Raw genomic sequence first — 25,486 nt, forward strand, 5'->3', positions numbered from 1 at the left:
GTGAAAAAAAAAAAAAAGGTAATAGAGGAAGTTCTCATATACCCCTCACAGTCTGTGTCCTTCAGTGTTTATTATGTCACATTACTGTTGTTTATTTGTCAAATTTAAAAAACCAACATTAGTAAATTCCTATTAACTAAATTCTAGACTTTGGATTTCACCCTGCAGATACCAAACGACTAATGAGGGATTACAAGGACAACTCTACACATATCTGTAGGTTTATGACTCTTGGTTTGGTTTGGTATTGTATTTGATAAATTAAAAATTATATATATATTTAAAGTGTTCAGGTCCTGGTCAGTGGCTCAGTAGAGTATCGGCCTGGAGTATGGATATCCCAGGTTTAATTCCTGGTCAGGGCACACAGGAGAAGTGACCACCTGCTTCTGTCTCCCTTCCTTTCTTCCTTCTCTTCCTCTTACCATCCCGCAGCCAGTTTATTACTGTTAAGTTTGAGAGGTTTTTTGTTTTGTTTTGTTTTGGGTGGGCTTTTTTAGATCCCACATATGACACCATGTGATGTTTGCTTTCTGTATTTATTTTCACTTAGCATAATGTCTTCCAGGTGCATTTCCTTCTTTTATATGGTTGACTGGATTCCACTGTAGCTTTTTTTATCTATTCATCTGTAAACGGACACTTAGGTTGCATCTCTGTCTTGACTGTTGTGAATATTGCGGCAATGAACATGTGGAGGCAGCTATCTCTTCAAGATACTGATTTTGTTTTTTCAGATACATACCCAGAAGTGGAATTGCTGGATCACTTGGGAGTGTTCTTCTTAATTTTTTGAGGAACCTACATACCGTTCTCCACAGTGCCCACACCTATTTACATTCCCACCAACAATGCACAGGGTTCCCTTTTCTCCACACCCTCACCAACACTTGTTACCTTCTGATTCTTTGATGACAGCTGTTCCGAGGTGAGAGCTCATTGTGGGTTTGATTTGCATTTCCCCAATGATTAGTGATGTGGGGCACCTTTCCTCGAGCCCACTGGCCGTCTGCACATCCTTTCCGGAAAAATGTCTATCGAGGCCCTTACCTATTTTTGAATCAGGTTACGTATTTGGTTTTTTACTACTGGGCTGTACAAGTTCTGATGTATTTTGGATATTAACTCCTTAGCAGACATGGTTTGCAATTATTTTCTCCAATTCAATCAGTTGCCTTTTCATTTTGACCATGTCCTTTGCTGTGCTGAAGTTTTGAGTTTGATGTAGTCCCACTTGTTTGTTTTTGCTTCAGTTGCCTGAGCTTTTGGTGTCGTATACCCCCCCCAAAAAAGAAAAAACTTCCTAAGGTTTGTGTCAAGGAGCTTTCCCCTATGTTTTCTTACAGGGGTCCCCAAACTTTTTACACAGGGGCCAGTTCACTGTCCCTCAGACTGTTGGAGGGCCGCCACATACAGTGCTCCTCTCGCTGACCACCAATGAAAGAGGTGCCCCTTCTGGAAGTGCGGCAGGGGGCCAGATAAATGGCCTCAGGGGGCCGCATGTGGCCTGCGGGCCGTAGTTTGGGGATGCCTGTTAGGACTTTTATGGTTTCGGGTCTCACAGTTAAGTCTTTAATCAATCTTGAGTTGATTTTTGTTTATGGTATAAGAGAAGGGAAAGGCAGTTCCCTTCTCTTTGAGTTCCAAGATCCCTTCTTTGCAACTTTCAATATCCTCTTACATTTCTTTAATATATAATTTCAAGAGGTTTTTTTTAAAAAAAAAACAAAACAGTTTTTTGCCTGACCAGGTGGTGGCGCAGTGGATAGAGCATCGGACTGGGATGCGGAAGGACCCAGGTTCGAGACCCCGAGGTCACCAGCTTGAGCACGGGCTCATCTGGCTTGAGCAAAGAGCTCACCAGCTTGGACCCAAGGTCGCTGGCTCCAGCAGGGGGTTACTCGGTCTGCTGAAGGCCCACGGTCAAGGCACATGTGAGAAAGCAATCAATGAACAACTAAGAAGTCGCACCGCGCAACGAGAAACTGATGATTGATGCTTCTCATCTCTCTCCGTTCCTGTCTGTCTGTCCCTGTCTATCTCTGCCTCTGTAAAAAAAAAAACAAAAAAAAAACCAGTTTTTAGTTGTACTTAGCAGGAGGAATAGGGAAAATACATCCATATCTTCCCAGAACTAGATGACTTCTTGAGTTTCTCTTATACCTTTTATGTCTCTGCTTAGCAGGCTTACTCTTTCCTCTGCCTCCCTGACCATATGGAATATGATTACTGTTTTTAAACTCCCCGTGTACTAATTCTATTGTCTCTGTCTGTTCTGGGTCTGTTTATATTGCTTGTCCTCCTCATTATGGGTTAAATTTCCTTGCTTCTCTGGATGCTTGATCATTTTTATTGAATGCCAGACGTTGTGAGTGTTGCTGTGTTGGGCACTGGATATTTTGTGTTCCCATAGATAGTCTTGCACTTTGTGCTGTGATACAATTAAGCTACTTGGAAACAGTTCGATTCTTTCAAGGTTTATGTTTAAGATTTGTTAGGTGGGATCTGAGCAGCCTTTATTCTCGGGCTCATGTTCCCCTGCTACTGAGAGCTGTAGTAAATATCCCATGATGAGGAGATTTTCCCATTCTGGCTGAGAATCCAAACTATTCCCAGCGCTGCATGAGCTACAGAGATTATTCGCCCTAATCCTTGGAGCAGTTCTCTTCCGGGCTTTAGCCAGCTTCTTTGCACACATGCGCTGCTAGTCCTCAGCTGAACACTCAACGGGGACTTGCTGTAGAGCTCTCTCTGCCTGGGTATTTCAGTCACCTTGACTTCCTGGATTCCCAGCTCCATCTTCTCAATTCAGAAAGACTACCCGCTCCACTTGGGTTAACCTTCCCTACCCACATTGTAGTCTGGAATCTTCAAGCAGCAAGCTGAGACTCACTCATATTCTCCCATATCTCAGAGATCACTGTCCTGTGCTGCTTGGGGTCCAGTGTCTACAAATCCTTGTTTCAAATATTTCGTCTACATTTGCTTAATTATGTCAGGCAGCAGGACAACTCTAGTCCCTATTATTCCAACTTGGCTAGAAACAAAGACTCTCAAACATGTACTATTGAGTGAAAAAACACAAGTTGTTACAGAGGATACATACGGTCCTATACCACGTCCCCAGCTTTGAGTAACGGTGCTCTAACACAGTGCAGTACAACAATGCACTTTATATTGTGCAGAGATAGTAATAGCTAGCACATGTTAGCACCTCCCAGCATTAGGCACTGCTGGATAAGTGCTTTTCTTACCTTATTTCCATTTTGAGAAGAGAGGTGCTGGGGCCCAAAGATGTCTAGTAACCTGCTCAAGGTCACACAGCTAGAAAGTAACAAAGTTAGAGTTTAATCTAGGAAGTCTATCTAGCTCCTGAGTTAATACCCTTAACCATTAGGCTACACTTCCTGTCATGAAGATATGTGATCAAAACAGGGACAGAAAAACACACCAATTTCATTTCCTCTGAGAAGAGAGAAAGGAGAATAAACTATGGGTGCTAGGGATAGAGGTGAGGCTTTAACTGTGACCATGTTATCTTTCCTTAAAAAAATTTTTTAATTAAATTTAAAAACGAAAGCCATTATAAGTAGAATAATGTTAATATTTGTTCAGCTGGGAGGTGGGTGCATAGACATTTGTATTTTAAAATACATTACAATGTTTAAAATCTTTTCCTGTGGGGGAAAATAGGAAAGAAGAAATAGAGAGTCACCACCACAGGCTTTAAATGTGCAGTGGGGGAGAGGCAGGCCGGCCAGAAGACAGCATGGCCACTAAAGACTAACTCTCCATGGGGCCCCAGGCTCCCCCACCACTCCCAGGAACTGACCGCCCAGGCCAGGAGGTGCTCCTGCTTGTTATTTGGAGGATGTGGCACAGCCCTGAGTCTCCGTGCCTCCTTTCACCCTATTTGTCCCCCCCAGGAATGCCCTCCCATCCTGTCCCACTACACCCCAGGCTACAGGCAAGAGCCAGCACGAAGCCTCCCTCTTTCCTGAACACTGGGGACCAGGGAGCTCCTCTGGGTCCCAAACAGCAGAGGAGCAATGAGCCACATTACTCAAAAGGAAAGGGGCGATTCTTGGCTCACGTGATGAAGCCTGGAAAGGTCAGGGGAGGGCCTGATCCAGGCACTGAGCATCTTCTGGCCCCTCTCGGTGTCTTCCCCATATTCTCAAACGTGCTCCTCCCCATAGCTGGAGGCATGGCTGTGGGCAGCCCCAGCTTCATATCAGCACCCCTCGGATGAGAGACAGGATGGACCTCTTGCCTCCATCTGAAGTTTTAAAACAGCCCCAGGAAAGCTCAGGCAGAGGTACTAAGATGATCATGGCTAGAGATATGTTCCCCATCCTGAAGTCTGGGTCACGGTGTCTGCACAGGAGCTGTGACGCAGACTAAGCAAAGCAAACCTGTACACCGTTTATAACTCTCCCGAGCAGTTTTCATCTTGGTCTCCTGAGGCCCAAGGAAAATGATCTGTCCCAGTCTTCACTCAACAACATCTAATCAAAAAGAGTCATTGAATACCTGCCCTGTGCCGAGAGGGACAGAGACAACTGAGATTCTGCCCTTGAGGATTATGGAAAGGAGGTAGTGAAAGAATTGTTGCAGTGCCACGTGGGAAGTCTGTAACTGAAGCATGTTATCCAGTGTGTGGGACCCCCAGAGGATGACTCGGACAGGGGGCATTCAGGCTACATCGTGAAGAATTAATGGGAGCTTCCTGGATGCAGAGTTAGCAAAAGTGATGGAATGCAGGGGACCACTACTGACAGGGAAATGGGTGCACAGCGGCATGGGTGTGTGATGGGGCACTGCAAGCTTAGGGGATGCGGCGGTCACTGTATCGAGGGATGCAGAGTTAGCAAAAGTGATGGAATGCGGGGACCACTACTGACCAGGAAATGGGTGCACAGCGGCATGGGTGTGTGATGGGGCACCGCAAGCTTAGGGGATGCAGCGGTCACTGTCTCGAGGGATGTGGAGAATCAAGGCTGGAGAGGAGTGTGAGGCAGATTAAGAGAGTTCTTGACTTCCCACTGTAAAAGGTTTGTTCTTTACGGTATAGGCAACAAACATGGAACTGTTCATTAGCTGGGACATAACCTCCTCTTAGCTGTGCTTTATTCAGATAGCTGTGGGGGGATGGACTTGGAAGTGGAGGACAAGGACCAGTTAGAAATATATTGTAATAACCCAATGAGAGATGAGGTCATCTGTTGTAGAACACCTTTCTTTTCCATTTGTATCATGGTTTTTATGGATTTGTTTTACATTTCTCACAAAACACACACACATAAAATAGTAAGCTCCTCAAAAGCAGGAACAGAGTGTCACTGCCTCACTATAAAAGATTCATTTGTCTTTACAGAATGGAGTCCTCCATTCTTTTGTGGAACTATTCCTGCCCATTCCAAATTTATGGTTCTGCCAGGAACAGACTATTAAAATCACATGACCCCAAGCCAGCCAATCTGAGTTCTTGCCTGGGATTTTTTTCTCCCCATGAGGCTGGTGTGGGGTAGCTTTTTTTCCTCCCTGGCCAGGAGACTCTAAGGATGTAAGTCTGGGCTTACAGCATTCCTGGCTACTGCTGTGCACTGGGCAGTGTCACTTGGGTCAGGTCGACCAGAGGACAACCTCAGCCCAGGGAGCACCAGGCTTTACATATCTCGGATGCCATCCTCAACTCCCCATGGGACAAGGCATCTTAGACACAAAACCCATCGTGGCCATGTCCCTCTCCATCTCAGGCTACCGTAAGTATCCTCCTTTCTCTCTCTCCAAGTTTCAGAAACAAAAGAACCAGAATCCCATATTCAACAGAGAATAGTTTTATTTTTTCCTTTTTATTTAATTTAATAAAGAATATTTTTCCAGTGAGGCACAAAAGAAGGAGGCCTTGCATCCATTCCAGGAGCTGTGACCTCCTAGCTCCCACCACCCATCCCCTGCTATCTGAGCTAGCCTCCAGGGTGCTTTTTAGCAGAGAAGCCTCCCCTGACCACTAGTTTAGAGAACAACACTTCCCTCCTCCACTCCCTCCTGGAATTTTTCTCTACCTTTGATCATCACCTAACATGGTATCTATTTATTTTCTGTCCCCCAATCCAACTAGAATATTAGCTCCAGTGGGTCAAAGACTCTCAATTTTGTTCAATGCCATACTCTCAACACCTAGAGCAGTGCCTAATGTATTTTGTGTTTTCAATAAAATATTTGTTAAATGAAAGGATGAATGCACGTGCAGTGATACAGGACCAAGAGCAAGTTAACAGAAAGAGCATAGTAAAGAATGATCTGCCTTCAGGTCTACAGGGGGTGAAGATGAGCAATAACTTGGCAGGCCCATCCTTAGGTGGGATCCAAGGAAAAACGGGACAAATGGAACTTGGGAGGCTTTAAGGTTCAAGCTAGTGATGCAGTTGGGTGGACAGCTATTGCTTTTGCCTTCCTAGCACACATTCACCCCTCTGACAGTTATCCCTGATTTTCCTTGAGTCTACCCTACTTTGAGGACTGAACATGTGACCTGATCTGGCCAATCACATATCCTACACCTTTGCTCATAGCTTTCTGTTTGGACATATAATCAAGTTCAGCCAGAAGCGTAATACCATGACATCTGCCAAAACACATGGGAAAAAGACACTTTTCTCCCAGGGACACTGCTAGGAGTAAAGCCTAAAGCTGTCAGAGTCACCACCTAGAACCTCAGAATAAAGCCAACCCAGAAGAAAGCACCCTACAGAGATGTCAAGAGACCTGAGTCCCTCCCTGGGATCCAGCCATGGCTGAAGGTACTAGACATTTCAATAGCATCAGCCAGTACAACTCCTTTTCTGGAGGACTACTTTGAATTGGGTTTCTGTCACTTATAACTGAAAACATCCTGACCGATACTTAAGAACAAGAGGGAAGTACATTCTTAAAGCCCTCACAGGGAAGCCTAACATCAGGCAAAGTGTCCCAGAAGTACAACTCTGTACCTTTTGGTGAAACTCATTGCCTTTTTAGTGAGGAGGGTGGGGGGTTGAGAGAACGGAGGCAGTGATACTAGTTTAATTAATGACTTGAATTAACATTTTGGGAATAAATTCAACAACTTTGTCTCAAGTGTTTTAACATCTCAGAGTCTCACAGAGGTTAAACAGAATGCGATATTCTACTCAGTGCAGAGGGAGAGAGAGCAAGACCTGGTGAAGAGAGCACTGAACCAAGAGTCAAATAATCTGGTTTCTTTCTAATCCTTATCTGATCACTAATTGGCAGTGTGGTCTGAGACCAATCATCTTGCTTCTGTTGGTATCAATTTCTAAGTATGCAACACGAGCAGTATGATTACATCACCTTCAGGCACCTGTCCAATTCTGGAATGGCAAGCTCACTAGGACAAGGGTCCCTTATCTTTGATGGAATCTAAACCCTGGAAAAATACCCATGTGCATAAACACATAGTTTTGCAGAGTTTCATGGAGTTCACAACTCTAGAAGCCAATCTATATCTCTAATCTCTCTGTTCTACAGTAACTAGGATATCCTGCTTGAATTCCTCTGGTGACAGGGAGCTCACTACCTCACAGAGTAGCCAAATACAACTGAACTGCTCTAGAAAAATAAGTTCATCTTAATATTGAACCAATATCTGCACACTGTAGATTTTACCCACTGGTCCAAATTCTCCAGAGGAAATCAGGAAAAACTATCTCTCTCCTGTGTATGCCATCTCTTCATTTCTCTGAAGATTGTTTCTAATTTTTAAATGCAAATTACGAGGAGAAATGCAGGTGATTTTCCATGCAAATTAGTTTACAGTGCACCGTTATAAAGATATGTTCTTCCAACCCACCCCAAATATACCAAACACCCAAACCCAAAATAGATGCTAAATTACAAATAGGCACCACTGCTATTCATGTACATGGATCTAGATTTTGCAAAGAGGAGACTTACTGTATAAAAATACAGTAAGGAAACAGTATAGTCTTTTGGAATCTTGAAGGAAACAGTATAGTCTTTTGGAAAGAGCATTGTATTAAAAATCAGGAGTAGTATCCTGCCTCCCACTCCAACTACCTGTGTATCGTTAGTCAAGTCACTTAACTTCTTGGAGCCTGTTTCTCGTCGGTAAACTGTGACAAAACCTACATCAGTAGGATGCACTGAAGATTAACGTAAATCCTCTATCAATACTAGTCCCTGAGTCTAGCAAAATCCGCGGTTCATTCGATGCGCTCGGCGCTCTTTCACCAGCGGGATTCCCCTTTGCGATCTGGAGTCTGCGCTCTGGGCTCGACTGAGGCTTCCTGGCTGCTCGCGCTTTCTCTCCTTCTCCAAGATGGCGGCGATCGGCGGCGCGGAGGCGGGAACCGGGCGAGCTGAGTGAAGGTAGCGGCGAGTGGAGCCCCCACGAGGCCTGGCTGGGCCCCCACCCCGAGACGGTAGCGGCCCCGCCCGGCCGCCACCTGCCGTCTAGGGCCCGCGACACCGCCCTGGGGGCGCCCCAGGCCCATCGCGGCCTAGCCCAGGGGCTGAGCCGGGGGCTGGAGTAGCGGCCGCAGTCCGCCCCCGGGAAGGGGCTGGAGCGGACCTAAGGAGGAGGGCGGACGGGAGCTGTTCAAACGGGGAAGGCGGGAAAGCTGCGGGGCCGGGAGGGGGCGTGCGGCCGCCCCGGGGGCCTGCGGGCCGGGGCCGCCCCTCCCCCTGCCTGGGTCGTCTCCGCCCTCGGGGGCTCCAGGAGGCCGCCGGGGCCGGGGAAACCGGGTCGGGGCTGCGTTGCTGATGGGGACCCGGGATGTGGGGTCCCCGGGACTGTCAAGGCAGAAGGGCCCCGGAACTGAGGCGACAGGAGGGCTGGGTCCTCGGCTGGCAGGAGAGGATCCCTGGAGCTTTCTTCTTTTCCTCTTCACAGAGCTTTGTTGAACTAGCTGTTGCTGCAGAACTGCCGGGGGAATCCCATTGGTTTGCGTGGGGAGACCACACAAGCGGTGGTCCCGGGGACTCTGTAGAAATAGCCAGGTGTAGTGTGCACCCTGCGTGTGACCCAGTTTGAATGTGTTTTCGTAGTGGGATCTTCCCCTTTGGGACCCATTTCCCCATAGAGCTCTTCCTTGTAGATGAACTTGATTTGATATCACGCAAAAGAGGAGAAGCATCTAACTCCCTTCTTTCTGATGTTAAGTTAAGCTGGTGGCTGGTTATGTTTCCTCGTAGCAGAATAAATGAAAAACGGAATCCAGAGTCAAGCCTGTTGATTGAAGGAGGCTTGTCAAAATGTGTGTTGCTGGTGTTTTGGAAATGTGTGTTGTCAGTGGGTCTGTGCAGTGGTCGTGGTTCCGCTTAATTGACCTGCGATGAGAGGAATCAGTCCCCACCCCGGGCCGCGGGCATCCCTAGTTTGCAGAGCTGGTAGGGGCTGTGAGTGCTGCATAGGTAGGTGCTCGGAGAAGGGAGTGGCGAGCTTTCGGAGTCGCTCCGTCCTGAGATTGGAGGAAATCTCGACGAAAAATGAGAAAACATCACCTGCTCACATCCCAGAAGTAACAGCAGCAAAAATTCAGGAACTAGATTGTGCATCGTCCTTTTCCGGCACTGACTGGCAATTTTAAGTTTCTGAAAGGAATTCTGGAAGAAGAAAACACAGAGTCTACTCTCATCCTGCACTGGACCTGATGTCAGGATTCCACTTACTGCCTGGTTTCCGGGGGCTTACTTTGTTCCCTCTTCAACACTCATTTACATTCTCGGATGAAGACACGTGGTAGAGATTGCTGGGGTGGCTCAGATTGCCTCGAAAAAATCACCTTCTGAAACTTTTTTTTCCCAGTATTTATAATTTGGACTTTGAAAAGAACAAAGTATTATTGAGGATTTCGGGTTTTCCCTAATTACTTTGGTAATCCGGAAAGCTCTGCCTGAACACGATGCAAATACCTACAAGAAGAGCAGCTCATATCCTGAAGAAAAGCCTGAAAACAGCCATTTAACAATTTGCACATTTCTTAACTCCCCAATTTTTTTTGATGGTGTGTTTCTTATCTCTATGGGCATATTAAATAATGAACTTTTCTTTATGTTGTCATTTCTTAGTACACCAAGAGGAACAGAATTGTAAAAGTATGCCTGCCTCTTGAAGTTGACAACATTTAATTCTATAAACTCCAAAATGGCAGAATTCAGGAGAATGGGTTTTAACACCCATTTCATGTTTGCCAACACTTAATGTTATTGTGCCCTCTAATTTCTAATATGAAAATCAAACCTACTATTTTTCATTTTCATTAATCCTCACAATCTGCTACCTAACCCTGAACTCTGATTTTATCGTGGATTAATATTTAAGACCTGGAAGAAATACTGGAAGTCATCTGATCATATATATATATATTATATATTTTTCCCTAACTCTGCCTTTCTTCCACACTATTGCTTAAGACTTCTTTATCTGGTTTCATCTTCTCTGAGTCAGCAACCAAAACTAACCCCTAGGCTGCAATAACATCCTGATTTTAAAGTACCTAGAATTTCGGGGTCCATCAGTTCCCTGGCTGTGTGACATAGGCCATTGAGTTTTTTTAAACTTGTGGTTCCAATTTTTTAGTGAATTGGAGTTGCCTTCAGGCCTCGTTTATTTATTTTTACAGGTAATCCTGTGATTTATAAAATGCTCTTCAGTGTTTTTTATGAATATATAAATAGTAGCAATGTTTTTTATGAAAATATAAATCCTAATACATAATGCTGACATGAACACGTTTTTCTTTTCTGGCATGTGCCTTTAAGGATCAGCTTCTAATTTTCTGTTCTCTTTCACAACTTCTTAAATTCAATGGTGGTTCTCAAAACAGTCAGTTATGAGACCATGAGTGCTTTTTCATGGTCCAGTAAGTGGCCACTGTTTTCTTCCTCATACTGTCTTCATAGGTACTTGTCCCTATTTTGACAGTTGTGCAACTCTGTTTTAATGTTAGTTTTGATGTTACTGAAGGGAAGACCTGGGTATAAGTCTCAGGACCTGCCTCTTTCATATAGAAGTGCATTTTGTTGTTGTTAACACACAGTGGCCATATTGATGATGTAGAATATGTAAGATCCCCCCCTCCCATTTCTCAAACATTCTTTGCCAGAATTCATTTGGCAGGGGAAACACTTAACTTGAGGTCTCAGGTTGCAGTACCTCTTGGCATTAGCTTATGAAAACTGGGATCTATGTATTTTTCTAATAAAACCAATATTTTAGTGCCAATGAGATGATATGCTGTTTTCAAATGAATGGGTATAATTTCCTATGACATTCCCTCCCCCTCCTCTCACCCCTTTTGGAGTTAATACCACTAGGGTGGAAAGGGAAAGACAGTAACTTCTTTTTGAGAAAATTTAATGCTTAATGCTAAACATGAAAAACTGGCTACGTTATGTATCCTGCCTCCTTATATTTGTACATGAGACCTGACTTTACATCCCCTTCATTTCCTATGGAAAGGCCTTTGAGCAAGCAGTTTTTCTGTTTCTCTTTAAAATAACTCAGTTCCTTTTGCTTTTTCTTCACTCTAGCTTCTTGACCAAGTCCAGTCTTCATTTTGCTTCTTAGAGAAGTAAAGAAATGCTTTTTAATGTTTCTTTATCTTGCAACTCACTCTAGGTAACACTTCTCTTTATTGTTCTTTCAAATTAGGCATATTTATGCATTGTATTTTATCTGATGTGTGATTAAGTCTTTTGTTTATTTTAAATGTAACTCTTGTGAAAGTTTTTCTTGTTAACTCAATCCATCTTTTACAAAAGTTACATAATTTAGTATTTAAGTGAAGGGCTTGGCAGTGTCTCATTGAAGTGTCCTTCAGCATTTCTAAATCCCATTATAGTAATGAGAGCAAAAAGTTTTAAATGACCAATCAGATCAACTTTTAAGCATTTCACTAACTGCATGAAAACATTATCAATATATCTAGTATATAATTTTTAAATTTGCTGCAAAGACTTTTCCTGTGGGATTGTGACATTGCCTGTCCTTAAATATTGAAGAACTTTATCTTAGAGTATGTATAGTTCATGGCTTGTCATCTCAAAGTCAAAATGGACATGTAAACTCAAATGCCAAAAAAAAAAAATTAAAAAATTCAAGGCAATATAGAACATGTATATTACAATAACTCAAATTAATGAACATCTTAATAATCATAAATATTTTATCACCAGTGGACAAATGACAGTTCTTTCTTATTTTCACCCAGCCTTTAAAAGGCTTCATAGTGTTGAAAGCTACCATAGGGCCAACCAATGTAAGAAGTATACCTACTTTTACACTTATGTGATTTGAGCAATTTGATATAGCTCAACAAAACACCCAAAAAAATAGGCTTCCAAGCCCTGGCTGGTTGGCTCAGTGGTAGAGCGTTTGCCTGGTGTGTGGATGTCTTGGGTTTGATTCCCAGTCAGGGCACACAGGAGAAGCGACCATCTGCTTCTCCACCCTTCCCCCTCTTCTCTCTTATCTCTCTCTTCCCCTCCTGCAGCCAAGGCTCAACTGGAGCAAGTTGGCCCGGGAGCTGAGGATGGCTTCATGGCCTCACCTCAGGCATTGAAATGGCTCTAGTTGCAATGGAGCAATGCCCCAGATGGGCAGAGCATCATCTCCTAGTGGGCTTGCCGGGTGGATCCCAGTTGGGTGCATGTGGGAGTCTGTCTGCTTCCTCACCTCTCACTTCAGAAAAATACAAAAAAAAAAAATAAGCTTCTAAGATTTTTAATATTCCTATAATGTTACCATTATTTCTGCGGTAGATTTTAGCCTGTTACCAATCCAAATGGTATGATTTTGTGGTCTCAAATGTGTGGTGTAACCTGTCTTCTTCTGCATTCTGCTTTATCTGCATTTTGTAACCATGATTGAACCTATCCCTCTGACTTAATGTCGGTTTTTACTCTGTCTCAGTGTTGTCGGTCCTGTTGGCATTTCAGAAATTCTCATTAATTTTAAAATCATTTTTATGTGGGAGGTATTTTATATACTTCCCCAAATAGCAACTTTAATTCATGAATCAAATCGAATTAAGCCAAGTGTACTTCCTGCAGTTTCAACCCCAGTATGTTTACAAACAGAATGAGAAGGTGACAAGACACCCCTTTATTTCTTGCTGCCCTTCCCATCTGCCCTTGGATCACTCCGCGTTTCCAGCTGGAAGGTTGCGTCTCCACAGTGATTTCGCATTACAGGGAGATTCTCCTTCTTTGTTTCTCAGACCTGGTCCTGTAGACGGGAAGAAGCCTGGACACAGTGACACATTCTCAAAGGCCCTGCAGGACCACCATGGCTTATGATGACGCCGTGAAGAAAGAAGGTATGACCCCTTAATCTGAGAAGCGTTTCAAAGGGTGTCCTCTTCAATGCTTGCAGCCCATGGACATAGAGACCAGGATTGGCCATCACAGCCTGGACTCCCAAGTGATGATCCAGAGCACTGTTAATCCTCCACGTCATCCCCAGACTGGGCCCATGGAAACGAAAGCCAAGACAGGGTTCCAACAAAAGAGTCTGAAATATAGTAATCTCTTGGGGTGAGCCCCTGCAGCACTCGTGGTCCTTGCCAGCTCCAGTGTGCAGGAGTCTGGGGATAGGAACCACATACTGGACTCCCACAAAGCAGCACAGCACGTGAACCCTTATTTTCAGCATTACCTCTGCAAGTCTGTCCACCTGCCAAATCACAACTAAGAAACCATGTCCGAGGATGCACATTGGGCCTTTGCATAGCATAGAAGCATTGCTTCTTCAGGTTTGAGTCTTGTATTCGCAGCCAGGTCATCAAGAAATATCCTTGTCCCCATGGATCTAGCCTTGTATTAAGTGGACTTACTGAAACATTATTTTAATTTGGAAATGGAAGGACTGTTGCATTACATATGTGGTGATTTGGTTGATACTTACTGGACTTTCCCATTTCCTTTCCTTTCCCAAATGAACCTGTGCTTCTCAGATTGCTTTGATGGTGATCACAGCTTTGAGGACATAGGACTAGCAGCTGGCCGAAGCCAACGAGAAAAGAAACGTTCTTACAAAGATTTTTTAAGGGAAGAGGAAGAAATTGCTGCTCAGGTCAGGAATTCTTCCAAGAAGAAGTTAAAGGTAAGGGAAAGTTTTATACTATCATATCATATTTCCTAGTATTTGAAAGAAGAAGTTTCTTTTAAAAACTTTAAAAAAGTAAAAATAAAGTCATTCATGTGTGTTTTTATTATTTCCTGTTTTGCTTTGTTTTCTGAAGTAAGAAATCATCAAAAAACGAGATTAGTTCCAAGCTCTTTTGCCTCATCTTTTTTGTTGCTCAATTCTTCCTCTTTAATTCCAGGACAGTGAACTATACTTCTTGGGGACGGACACGCACAAGAGGAAGAGGAAGCACTCCTCTGATGATTACTATTATGGAGGTAAGGGTGGGAAAGGGCAACAGGTGGGATAAGCACATCACTGGTTCTTGGAGTCGGGGTAGGGGAGAGGGATCCAGATGTTGCTGACTCAGTGGCCTATTTAACAGGAGAGTGGTTCTTGTTCTGAGTGCCGATAAACCAGTGTGAAGGAGGAGAGGTGGAGGGCTGGTATTTTGGAGGATTCAGCATAGAAGAACAGTCTGCATTTGTGATATACCAGGTACCAGGTTCCTTCTCTCCCCAATCATTCACTTATCTTGTGCCCATTATTATCTAGCATCCCTTTTGCCATATATACTCCCGGGCCCTCTGGCCTGCACTATGGGTCAATTCTCAATCCAGTGCCCATCCACTCACAGACCAGCTTTTCTTAGCTATACCAGCACATAGTGGACAAGACTAACTCTTTACTAGAATGGGTTTTTCCTGAACACAGAAACAAGCAGTACTCTGCAGTGTAATCTAAATTGTAACCATAGTTGACCCTTGAACAACGTCTGGGTTTGGGGCACCGACCCCTGCACAGTCACATCCGAATATTACTTCGACTTCCCAAATACTTAACTACTAATAGCCTATTATTGACCAGAAGCCTAACCAATAACATAAACAGTCAACATTTTATTTTGTTTATATATTATATACTTTATTCTTACAATAAAGTAAGCTAGAAAAAATGATAATGTTATTAAGAAAATTATAAGCAAGAGAAAATACATTTATAGTATTTGTTGAAAAAAATTTGCCTATAAGTGGACCCATACAGCTCACACCCATGTTGTTCAAGGCTCAGCTGTGACTCATAATCCCACAGCTGTAGTTCATTCTTCTGGGGATGCTCTCTTTGTTTGCTTGTGAAGACTCAGTGAAGAAAAACAGCTTTAGTGGCAAGAACTGTCTCCAAGGTCAGAGGCAGAATCTACCAAACCGAGAAGTCCATGGGCATCATGTCTGAGTGTTAGGAATCTGTTGAAGGGCCCCCCTTAAATCATTCCTGTTAGCTTCTTTCTTGTGGTAGTTCTGGGTGTTTGGGGTGAGAGAGAAACTTGTTGGAAGTTGCTTTGTCACATGGACGCTACTTCTCTTGATTATTTCTAGATATTTCGTCTTTGGAATCGTCACAGAAGAAAAAGAAAAAGTCCAGCCCACAAGCTGCTGATACAGCTATGGACCTGTTGAAAGCTATCACTTCCCCGCTGGCAGCAGGCTCCAAGCCTTCCAAGAAGACAGGGGAAAAGTCCTCTGTCTCTTCAAGTCATTCAGAGAGTAAAAAGGAACACCACAGGAAGAAAGGAAGTGGAAGCAGCGGGGAACTGTCCCTGGAGGATGGTGGTTCCCACAAATCCAAAAAAATGAAACCGCTCTATGTGAACACCGAGACCCTGACTCTTCGTGAGCCTGACGGTTTGAAGATGAAACTCATTCTCTCACCAAAGGAGAAGGGAAGCAGCTCCGTTGATGAGGAGTCTTTTCAGTACCCCTCTCAGCAAGCGACTGCGAAAAAATCCTCTAAGAAGTCAGCTCGGGATGAGCAAGGTGCTTTACTCCTAGGACATGAGTTACAGAGCTTTCTGAAAACAGCCCGGAAGAAGCACAAGTCGTCCTCGGACCCACATTCATCTCCTGGCCCTGAAGGCTGTGGGGCTGATGCCTCCCAGTTCCTGGAATCCCACAGTGCTAACCTGGATCTTTCAGGGGTTGAACCTATCCTCGTAGAATCAGACTCATCCTCTGGAGGGGAGCTAGAGGCTGGCGAGTTAGTGATAGATGATTCTTACCGAGAAATCAAGAAGAAGAAGAAGTCAAAGAAAAGCAAAAAGAAGAAGGATAAGGAAAAGCATAAAGAGAAACGCCACTCCAAGTCCAAGAGAAGTTCAGGACTTTCTGCTGCAGCGGTGGGCGAGATCGCAGTGACACCTGGCCCTCCTCCCAGCGCCCCCTACCCTGCAGCAGCCGCCCCTCCCCTGCCGCTTCCTGGCCTCCACACAGATGGGCATAGTGAGAAAAAAAAGAAAAAAGAGGAGAAGGATAAAGAGAGAGAAAGAGGAGAAAAGGTAAAATTTTTAAAAAGTGGTGGGATTAGGAGATGAAGCAGGGTTTTCCTTAACAGTCAGTGGACGTGGAATGGAGCAGCAAAGGTGAACTGTGGGGAATGTAGCAAGGTGAATCTCGGAGTGGCCAAAGAGTCAAGTATTACCAGTGACCAAGTCTGTCTGGTACAAAATAGCAGTCTTAATTATTCATAAGTTTTCTTAATAGAGTTGTCCCATTGTGCCAGGCACAGGTTTGGGAATGCAGTGGCTTGTTCTGACAGTACTTGAATTCACAGGAGGGCCCTCCTGTGTCCTGTACAGCAGCACTGCCTGCCGGGGGCAGTGGAGAGATAAGAGGTATTTTATGAGTTCATTTTGAGAAATACATTTTCAAAATTAGAATAATGTCCAAGTTACAGAATAAGCTAATGCCTTGCCACTAACTGGTGTTGACTGCTCTCTGGAGTTTTGAGTGTCCAGTGAGTGCTCTTTCAGCATTTGAGTGCTCGCTGTTTGTGCAGCCCAGGTGCACAGATGAGTAGAACCTAGTTCTTGACTCTGGAAGCTCACACTGAGGAGATGGGAAGGAGAGCCCAGCCACCTAATTTGATTTCTTCACACCTCAAGAAATTTTCTAGCAGTTCTCCTCAGGGACTATGTCATTATAAAGATTTCTTTTTAAAAATAGTTTTTCACCTAAAGTAATATGTTATTTTTGTAGAAACAATAGAAATTCAAAATAATAGCTAAAGTAATATGTTATTTTTGTAGAAATAATAGAAATTCAAAATAATAGCAAGGAAAAGGTCAGTTATAGTTTTACTACTTAAGGACAGCCATTCTTATTTGTTTACAGTTGTGCAAAATGAAATGTCTGATGAAATCTAAAGGAAAAGTTACTGAGAAAGAGAAAAATCCCCTTGCTTAAGTTAGCGGCTGTGTTCCTGCACAGTAAATGAAATATGTGAGTGCATCAGAGGGAACAGCCCAGAGGAGGATCTTGTACAACCTTCATCTTAGGGCACTGGTAAAGGAAGAGGGGGCAGTTATGTTGGAGGAAAACCAGAGAGGGGCCAGTGTCATGGAAGTGAGGGGACAGACAGACTCAAGAATTGATAGTCTTGCCTGACCAGGCAGTGGTGTAGTGCATAGAGCATTGGCCTGGTGCACAAAGGACCCAGGTTCAAAACCCTGATGTCTCCGGCTTAGGTGCAGGCTCAACAGCTTGAGCATGGAATCATAGACATGACCGCATGGTGCTGGCTTGAGTCCAGAGACCGCAAGGTCACTGGCTCAAGTAAGGGGTCACTCTGTCTGCTGTAGCCCCTCCACCCCGGTCAAGGCACTATGAGAAAGCAATTAATGAACAACTAAGGTGTCAACAAAGAATTGATGCTTCTCATCTCTCTCCCTTCTTGTCTGTCTTTCCCTCTCTATCTCTCTGTCTCTCTCTTGCTTAAAAAAATAATAGATGGTCTCATGTGAGAGAGAAGTTGTTCAAGTGTAGTGGGGAAGAAGGGAAGCCAGATTGGCAGAGTTCAAGGAAGAGTGAGAAATGGAGGCAGCAGGGGTGGAACTCTTACTGGAGAGTTTTGACTGATGCAGACAAGGAGATTGGACTGGCTACCTAGTGAAAGGTAACATTTTCAGTGTTGAGTTTTGTTTGTGGAATAGGCTTTTTGTTTTGTTTGTTCTTGAATTCTGCTTTCCAAGGAGGAGCAGAGAAGTCACATGATAGCATCTTGATGATTTCCCTTGAAGGTCATCCCATTGGAGTTGGGAAGATTTGTGTGTATTGGAGGAGTAGGACACGATAACATTTCAAAGATGACTTAATTTTGGTTTTACTATATCAACAAAAACCTATCCACTACCACTCTAATATCTCTGATGTTGCCCTTCGGTTATCTATATGTTTCCAGAATATTCACACTTCCTCTAAGTAGAGTAAGGCTGGCCAGGTGGCCTAGTGCCTGCCACACAGAGGCATTGTTGCCCATCTACTAATAAGCTAAATTCTGAGCTATAACTAGACTTGTGATGGTATTACATACATTCTCTCTCTGGGAAGGCTGCATTGCAGTAAATGGTAAAAGCTAGTAACTACCATCTATTGAGTGAACTGCTATGTGCCAGGCTCTCCTAGGCATTTTATATGCATAGCAGTCTTGACTGATAGGTGTTATTAGCCCCATTTAATAGAGAAGGAAGGTGAAAAGAAAAGAGATGGAGCCAGAATTTTAACCCCAAACCCGTGCTCCCCAGTACCATAATACATCCTTTTTTTTGGACAGAGAGAGGATAGATAGGGACAGACAGACAGGAAGGGAGAGAGACGAGAAGCATTAATTTTTTGTTGTGGCACTTTAGTTGTTCACTGATTGCTTTCTCATATGTGCCTTGACTGGGGGACAACAGCACACCAAGTAACCCCTTGCTCAAGCTGGCGACCTCGGGGTCTCGAACCTGGTTCCTCCGTGTCCCAGTCCGACGCTCTATCCACTGCGCTAATGCCTGGTCAGGCCATAATACATCTTTGACAAAGCTAAAAGTAGGTTCTAAGTCAGAGGAAACAACATATTGTGCTCCTATCTGAGATTAGTGCTATTGGAACATATGTATACATGTTTTTAAATTAAGGAGGCAGAGTATAATGAAATATAATGTCAAATTTTGCAGACTTAGATTCCTGTTCTAATCTGCTACTTACTAGCTTTGTTCTCTTGAGATTGCTTCCTTACTTCAAATGAGGTTAATTAGAGCAGGGGTCCCAAAACTACGGCCCGCAGGCCGCATGTGGCCCCTGAGGCCATTTATCCGCCCCGCTGCACATTGGAAAGGGCACCTCTTTCATTGGTGGTCAGTGAGTGGAGCATAGTTCTCATTGAAATACTGGTCAGTTTGTTGATTTAAATTTACTTGTTCTTTATTTTAAATATTGTATTCCCGTTTTGTTTTTTTAATTTAAAATAAGATATGTGCAGTGTGCATAGGGATTTGTTCATAGTTTTTTTTATAGTCCGGCCCTCCAACGGTCTGAGGAACAGTGAACTAGCCCCCTGTGTAAAAAGTTTGGGGACCCCTGACTTAGACTAAATTAGGTGATACATGTAATACACTTGGCACAAGGCACGGCTCAGTAAATAGCTGTTGTTACTGTTGCTTTCATCCTAAATTCTTCAAAGGCACAAATTTAAAAATTCTTATTTTTAATCAGAGAGAGAGAGAGTAGTATCAACTCATTGTTCCACTTAATTGTACACTCATTAGTTGCTTCTCATATATGCCCTGACCAGCTCAACCCCACAACCTCCGCATGCTAGGACAATGCTCTATCTACCAAGACACCTGGCAAGGGCGTAGAAAACATCTTTAAAAAAAATTTTTTTTCAACCACTCATTTCACATTAGACTAACACTTTTATGGTTTTGTTTTTGTTTTGCTTTCCTTTTTCATTTTTCTTTCTTTCTTCTTTTCTTTTCTCTCTTTTCTTTTATAGACAGAAACATTGATCTGTTTCTGTATATGCCCTGACCAGGGACCGAACCAGCAACCCTTGAGTGTCAGAACGGTGCTCCAACCACCTGAGCCATCTGGCCAGTGCTGTTTTGCTTTGCTTTTTAATGTAACACCTACCTTTTAGGAAGCAAACTCTGCGCCTATCTCACCTATTTGGAAAAGAGCTAAGAACCGAAGAAAACAGGATTTCCAAGGAGCAAAAACCGATGTTGTAAAGCAAGTTTCTTATGGCTCCTGGGAGCTCTTCATGGGCTCTGGGGGATGATGGAACGTTGGCTAGAGAAGAATCCTGTGACCTCTCTGAGCCTGTTTGTAGAATAGTTATCTGTACTGCTCACAAAAATTAGGGGATATTTCAAAATGAATATGAAGCAATAAAAAGAAGCATTTCACTTTTTAAAACAAGAACATCAGAAAAGCAAATGACTAGTCAAAGCTGTTCAATTATGTAAAAGATGCAAAATTAACTTTTATTTCATTGGTGAAAATGCACTATACAAAAGGCTGAAAGTACTAGAGTATCAGCATGTTCCCTGATCCCCTAATTTTTTTTTTTTAGACGGGGACAGACAGTCAGATAGGGACAGACAGGGAGAGAGATGAGAAGCACCAATTCTTTGTTGCGGCACCTCAGTTGTTCATTGATTGCTTTCTCATATGTGCCTTGACTGGGGGACTACAGCAGAGTGAGTGACCCCTTGCTCAAGCTAGCAACCTTGCGCTCAAGCTAGCAACCATGGGGTCACATCTCTGATCCCACGCTCAAGCCAGAGACCCTGCGCTCAAACCGCATGAGCCCACACTGAAATCGGCAACCTGGGCGTTTCAAACCTGGGTTCTCCACGTCCCAGTCCGATGTTCTATCCATGCACCACCACCTGGTCAGGCTCTGATCCCCTAATTTTTGTGAGCAGTGTAGTTAGTACTTAGCTTCTGTACCTACAAGAGTGCTGTGAGAATCAGTTAATGCAAATAAGGACACACTGGCCTTTTAACGGTCACAACTCTGTCTTTCTCGCCGAATCAGTACATATTGATGATGGTGCGGCCATCGTGCCAGGCACTTGCCAGGTGCTGTGGACAAAGATGAATGAGACAGTGTCTGCTTTGGGTGCAGTGAGAGGGGTTGGGAAGTGTGCAGTGTGCTGAGGGAGCGTGAGGAGAGCCTGGAAGTGTCGGAGGTTTCCTGCGGGGATTGTCATCGGAACTGCATCTTAAGGCCAAGTAGGGATTAAGGAAGCAGGTAGGCTGAGTAAGAATTGGTTAACTACAGTAGTAATAGCTATACATACAGAGGCTTTACTCTGCAGAGTGTTCTCAACACTACACTAAGTTTTTTTCTATGGTATATTGGGAATTTTCACAAGAACCCAGTGAGGTATAGATAGTATCTCCATTTCACAAAAAGGTCAGAGAAGTGAAATTACCTGCCCTTGCCAGGACGTACACCTGTTTAGTGGCAAAACAGGAATTTGAACCCAGGTTTTTCTGATTAAAGGATTCATTCTCTTTCCACTATACAGAAAAGGTACTATTTAAATTATATTCAGTGGTGTATTATGGAAGAGAGCAGAACTATAGAGTTTATTTTTAAAAGATTTTCATTCAGAATAATTAAAATAAAAGCTTTGGTGTGAAAACTTTACTTTAGCACCCTTTCCTTTAGCCAGATCTGATTTAGGTATCTCGGTCCAGTTTGTTGACAAGAGCATTAGATGCTATAATCATTATGAGTACAGGCTCCGAAGCCAGACTGTCTGAGTTCAGATGCTGGCCCTGCCACTCCCTAGATACATGACTGTGGGTCTCAACTTCTTTATCTTTAAAATGGCTGTAATGATGGCACTACCTAATAAGGTTGTTGCAAGGTTTAAATTAATTTCTGTGGGTTTAGTTTTTATAATAGTACCTTCTGTACAGTATTAATATTAATGAAGAGATCGGATCCTGTCATCAGCAAAAAAAAGCCAAGTTTTATTTTTAAGATTCCTAAGTTATGTTTGTCTAACCAACAGATATTTTAATCTTTAAAACACATTCTTAAACTAGACTCATGGATGGGCTTGAAGAGAGATTCCCATCAGATTCTCAGAGTTCTGAGATCCCAAAGAGTCAATTAAGCAGGACTGCTTTATAAAGAACATTTAGAAGTTGCTCCTTGAAAGATCTTGATACTATAACAAATGTCATCAAACAGTTAAAAGGATGTCCTGGCTTTAAAATTATAACATTGCAAGTCATTTGCTACAATTAATAAAAACTTATCCAAGCTTTCAAAATATTAACATTTTATTAAGTTAAAGGGGAGTCCATGTTATTCCATATATAACCCCTGTGACTCATCTGCATGAGAAAGGAGTGGAAATACTGGCCTTGCATTTAGAATCATGAAGAGATGTTTTGTATGTGTAGAGATCATCCATTGTTTGTGTATTTGTAATTCCTAATTTAGAAAAATGTGTCCTGAAAAAATTTTAACCCTTACGTTTGAATTTCAAACATCAGGTACACAGACTGGAGCTGCATCTTGCACAAAGTTAGATTTTAAGATCAGCATATATGGTGAAAACTGTGGGTCAGTGTTTCCCTTGAAAATGCCCCACGGAGGCTTTACAATAAGGCAGCAGATTCTGAGTCCCAGCAGAATGTCTGCCCCATGCAGCTAGATTTTTCTGTATTCAGCACCAGATAAAGTCATTGGCATGTGTGCAGGAGCAGTAATTTTATCTTTTAAATAATGTTCGCTACAAACAGAATCAAACTTGGTTAGTAGGGAGACGCACACCCTGAGAAAAACTACAGGAAATCTCTGGGTAAAGCAGGTTTTGCAGAATCTCAGTCACACTCACTAAGGAATAGGTTCTTAAAGCAGAATCACCCAGAGTAATCAATCTATAGAATCTGTAGTGCATGTGCACGTGTTCCCCCCCAAACACACACATACACCAGTTAAATATAGAATCTAAGTAAACTCGGGGGGGGGGGGTAGTGCCATGCCATCGTGTCTTGTTAGAACACTTAACAGCATTGGGGGTTGTGAAGCTATTGCTAAGGTAATAAGGAGACGCAGTGTCCAGAGCTCTAATGTCTCTAAACAGGACTGGTTTTACCAGCAGAGCAGTAAACATAGGACCTTTACTATTTAAATGAAATATTTAAAGTAAAGGCTTTGTTGCCGGTTTTCTTTGTCTGGTTTAGGTCAAATGATTTCACTTTGTCCTCCTTCACCAACATTTCTATGTGCAAAAAGGCTTGTATTAGCTTTTTGGATGTCACAAGTTCTATTTTGAAAAAGACAGGGGGCCCTGGCCAGTTGGCTCAGTGATGGAGCATCAGCCTGGAATGTGGATGTCCTGGGTTCAGTTCCCGGTCAGGGCACACAGAAGAATCGACCACCTGCTTTCTCACCCCTCCCCTTTCTGTCTCTCTCTCTCTCTCTCTCTTTCTCTTTCTCTCTTCCTCTCTTTCTCTCCTATAGCAATGGCTCAGTTGGCTTAAGCAAGTTGGCCTTGGGCACTGAAGATAGCTCCCTGGCCTCCACCTCAGGCGGTAAAAAAATGGCTCCAGTTGCAACGGAGCTATGGCCCCAGATGGGACGAGCATCGCCCCCTAGTGGGCTTGCTGGCTGGATCCTGGTTGAGGCACATGCAGGAATCTGTCTCTCTGCCTCCCCTCCTCTCACTACAATAAAAGAAAAAGACAGGGAATAGAAGAGAACTCATTGTACTTTTCTATTGTAGCAAAACAAGTTATTACAAACTTAGCAGTTTAAAACAGCATTTGTTTATTATCTCATAATTCTGTAGATCAGAAGTCCAGATAACCTGACCAGGCGGTGGTGCAGTGGATAGAGCATCGGACTGGGATGCAGAAGGACCCAGGTTCGAGACCCCGAGGTCGCCTGCTTGAGTGCGGGCTCATCTGGTTTGAGCAAAGCTCACCAGCTTGGACCCAAGGTTTTTGGCTCCAGCAAGGGGTTACTCGGTCTGCTGAAGGCCCGCGGTCAAGGCACATATGAGAAAGCAATCAATGAACAGCTAAGGTGTCGCAACGAAAAACTGATGATTGATGCTTCTCATCTCTCTCCATTCCTGTCTCTCTGTCCCTATCTATCCCTCTCTCTGACTGTCTCTCTGTCCCTGTAAAAAAAGAAAAAAATGTCCAGATAGGGTGCCCTGGGCTCTCTGCTCAGGCTCTCCCAAGACTGAGCTGGGGGTCCTCATCCATGCTCTCACCTAAGGCTAGCGGTTCTCTTCCAAGTTGGTGGCAGTTTATTCAGGTTGGTGGCAACATTCAGTTTCTTGCAAGTGTACAACTCAAGGTAGCTTGTTTTCTTCAAGTTCAAGGCCAGAAGGGCTCATCTAATAAGGTCAGGCCCATGTAGGATAATCTCCTTTATGATTAACTCAGATTCAACTCACTAGGGACCTTAATTCCACCTGCAGAATCCCTTGTGCCATATAATGTAAAATAATCCTGGATGTCAATATCCCATCATATTCACAAGCCCTGCCCACGCTCAAGGGGAGGGCATTAGACGGTGTGTAAAACAGGAGGCGGAAATCTTGGGAGCCATCCTGGATTCCTCCCTACCATATAAATACTATTGAGTACCTACTGATGTGCCAAACACTGATTAATTCCCATCTTTAAGTAAAAATGGTATTATCCATTTTTGACCTATAGGGAAACTAAATCTCAGGGAAATGAAGTAATTTGTGTAACTAGTAGAGAGTATGATCAAGATGCTAACCTAGGTCTGCTCACTCTATTTTGCCACTTCTCCCTCTTTTCCAGTTTATTTTGCTTTTCTCCAAGCCCTCTGTGGCCACCATACCTTTGCTTTTGCTCTTTGTAGTCTGTTCTCTAAAGCCCTAAAGTGCAACCTGACCATGCCACCTCCTGCTTCAAATACTTGAATCGAATACTTGAATCACTTCTGGGTAGAGTTCATTCTGTGATACAGAGGTTACAAGGCATCAGTCTATGGGCTCTGCTTGCAGCTAACATCTCTCACCCCTCTGTTTAAGGAGTGTTAGCACATGCTGTTCCTCCGCTGAGAACACTCCAGACCACTCTTGGTCTACCCAGCTTTCAGGTCTGGATTAAATGTCATTTCCTCCTCCAGAGGCTTTTTTTGAGGTGCTCCTATTACATGTTCCTGTAGCAGCCAGTGCTTTCCCTAGAATATCATCGCATTTTATTATCATGACATATTTATCTGTCTCTGTGTTGATTCTTGGCTATAGTCCCGATGTCTGGCAGATAGTGGATACTCTAATAAATATTTATCAATAAATGGATGGCAGCATACTTGATAGGTTACTTTTTTGTGTTACTGTTGAAATCTTTTCTTTTTAGTCTCAGCTTTTCCTTCTTTGCCATTGAAATACTTTTAATATCACTTATCAGTAGAGCTCTCCACTTCTCATATGTTTTATTCAGGATCAAATAATTAAGGGAAAGCTGGGAAAAGACAGTGAGCCTTTAAACTCTAAAT

At 43.4% G+C, this 25,486-nt stretch overlaps 1 protein-coding gene across 3 annotated transcripts in view; it reads left to right on the forward strand.

The window, feature by feature from the left end:
- Positions 1 to 8,195: 8,195 nt before the first annotated feature.
- The window catches only part of HMGXB4 (HMG-box containing 4), a 38,969-nt gene continuing 21,678 nt past the window's right edge, over positions 8,196 to 25,486 (forward strand). Inside the window, exons 1-5 of one of the 3 annotated variants that reach the window (XM_066358266.1) lie at positions 8,196 to 8,394; positions 13,248 to 13,346; positions 13,983 to 14,131; positions 14,355 to 14,433; positions 15,532 to 16,487. In XM_066358266.1, the coding sequence (XP_066214363.1) occupies positions 13,316 to 13,346; positions 13,983 to 14,131; positions 14,355 to 14,433; positions 15,532 to 16,487 (1,215 nt within the window). In that variant the 5' untranslated portion in view covers positions 8,196 to 8,394; positions 13,248 to 13,315. Of the gene's footprint in view, positions 8,395 to 13,247; positions 13,347 to 13,982; positions 14,132 to 14,354; positions 14,434 to 14,540; positions 14,654 to 15,531; positions 16,488 to 25,486 lie in introns of all 3 variants that reach the window. The other 2 variants (XM_066358267.1, XM_066358268.1) reach the window with 2 other exon arrangements.

Source organism: Saccopteryx leptura, chromosome 1 (assembly GCF_036850995.1).
Source record: "Saccopteryx leptura isolate mSacLep1 chromosome 1, mSacLep1_pri_phased_curated, whole genome shotgun sequence".
Taxonomy (NCBI): Eukaryota; Metazoa; Chordata; class Mammalia; order Chiroptera; family Emballonuridae; genus Saccopteryx; species Saccopteryx leptura.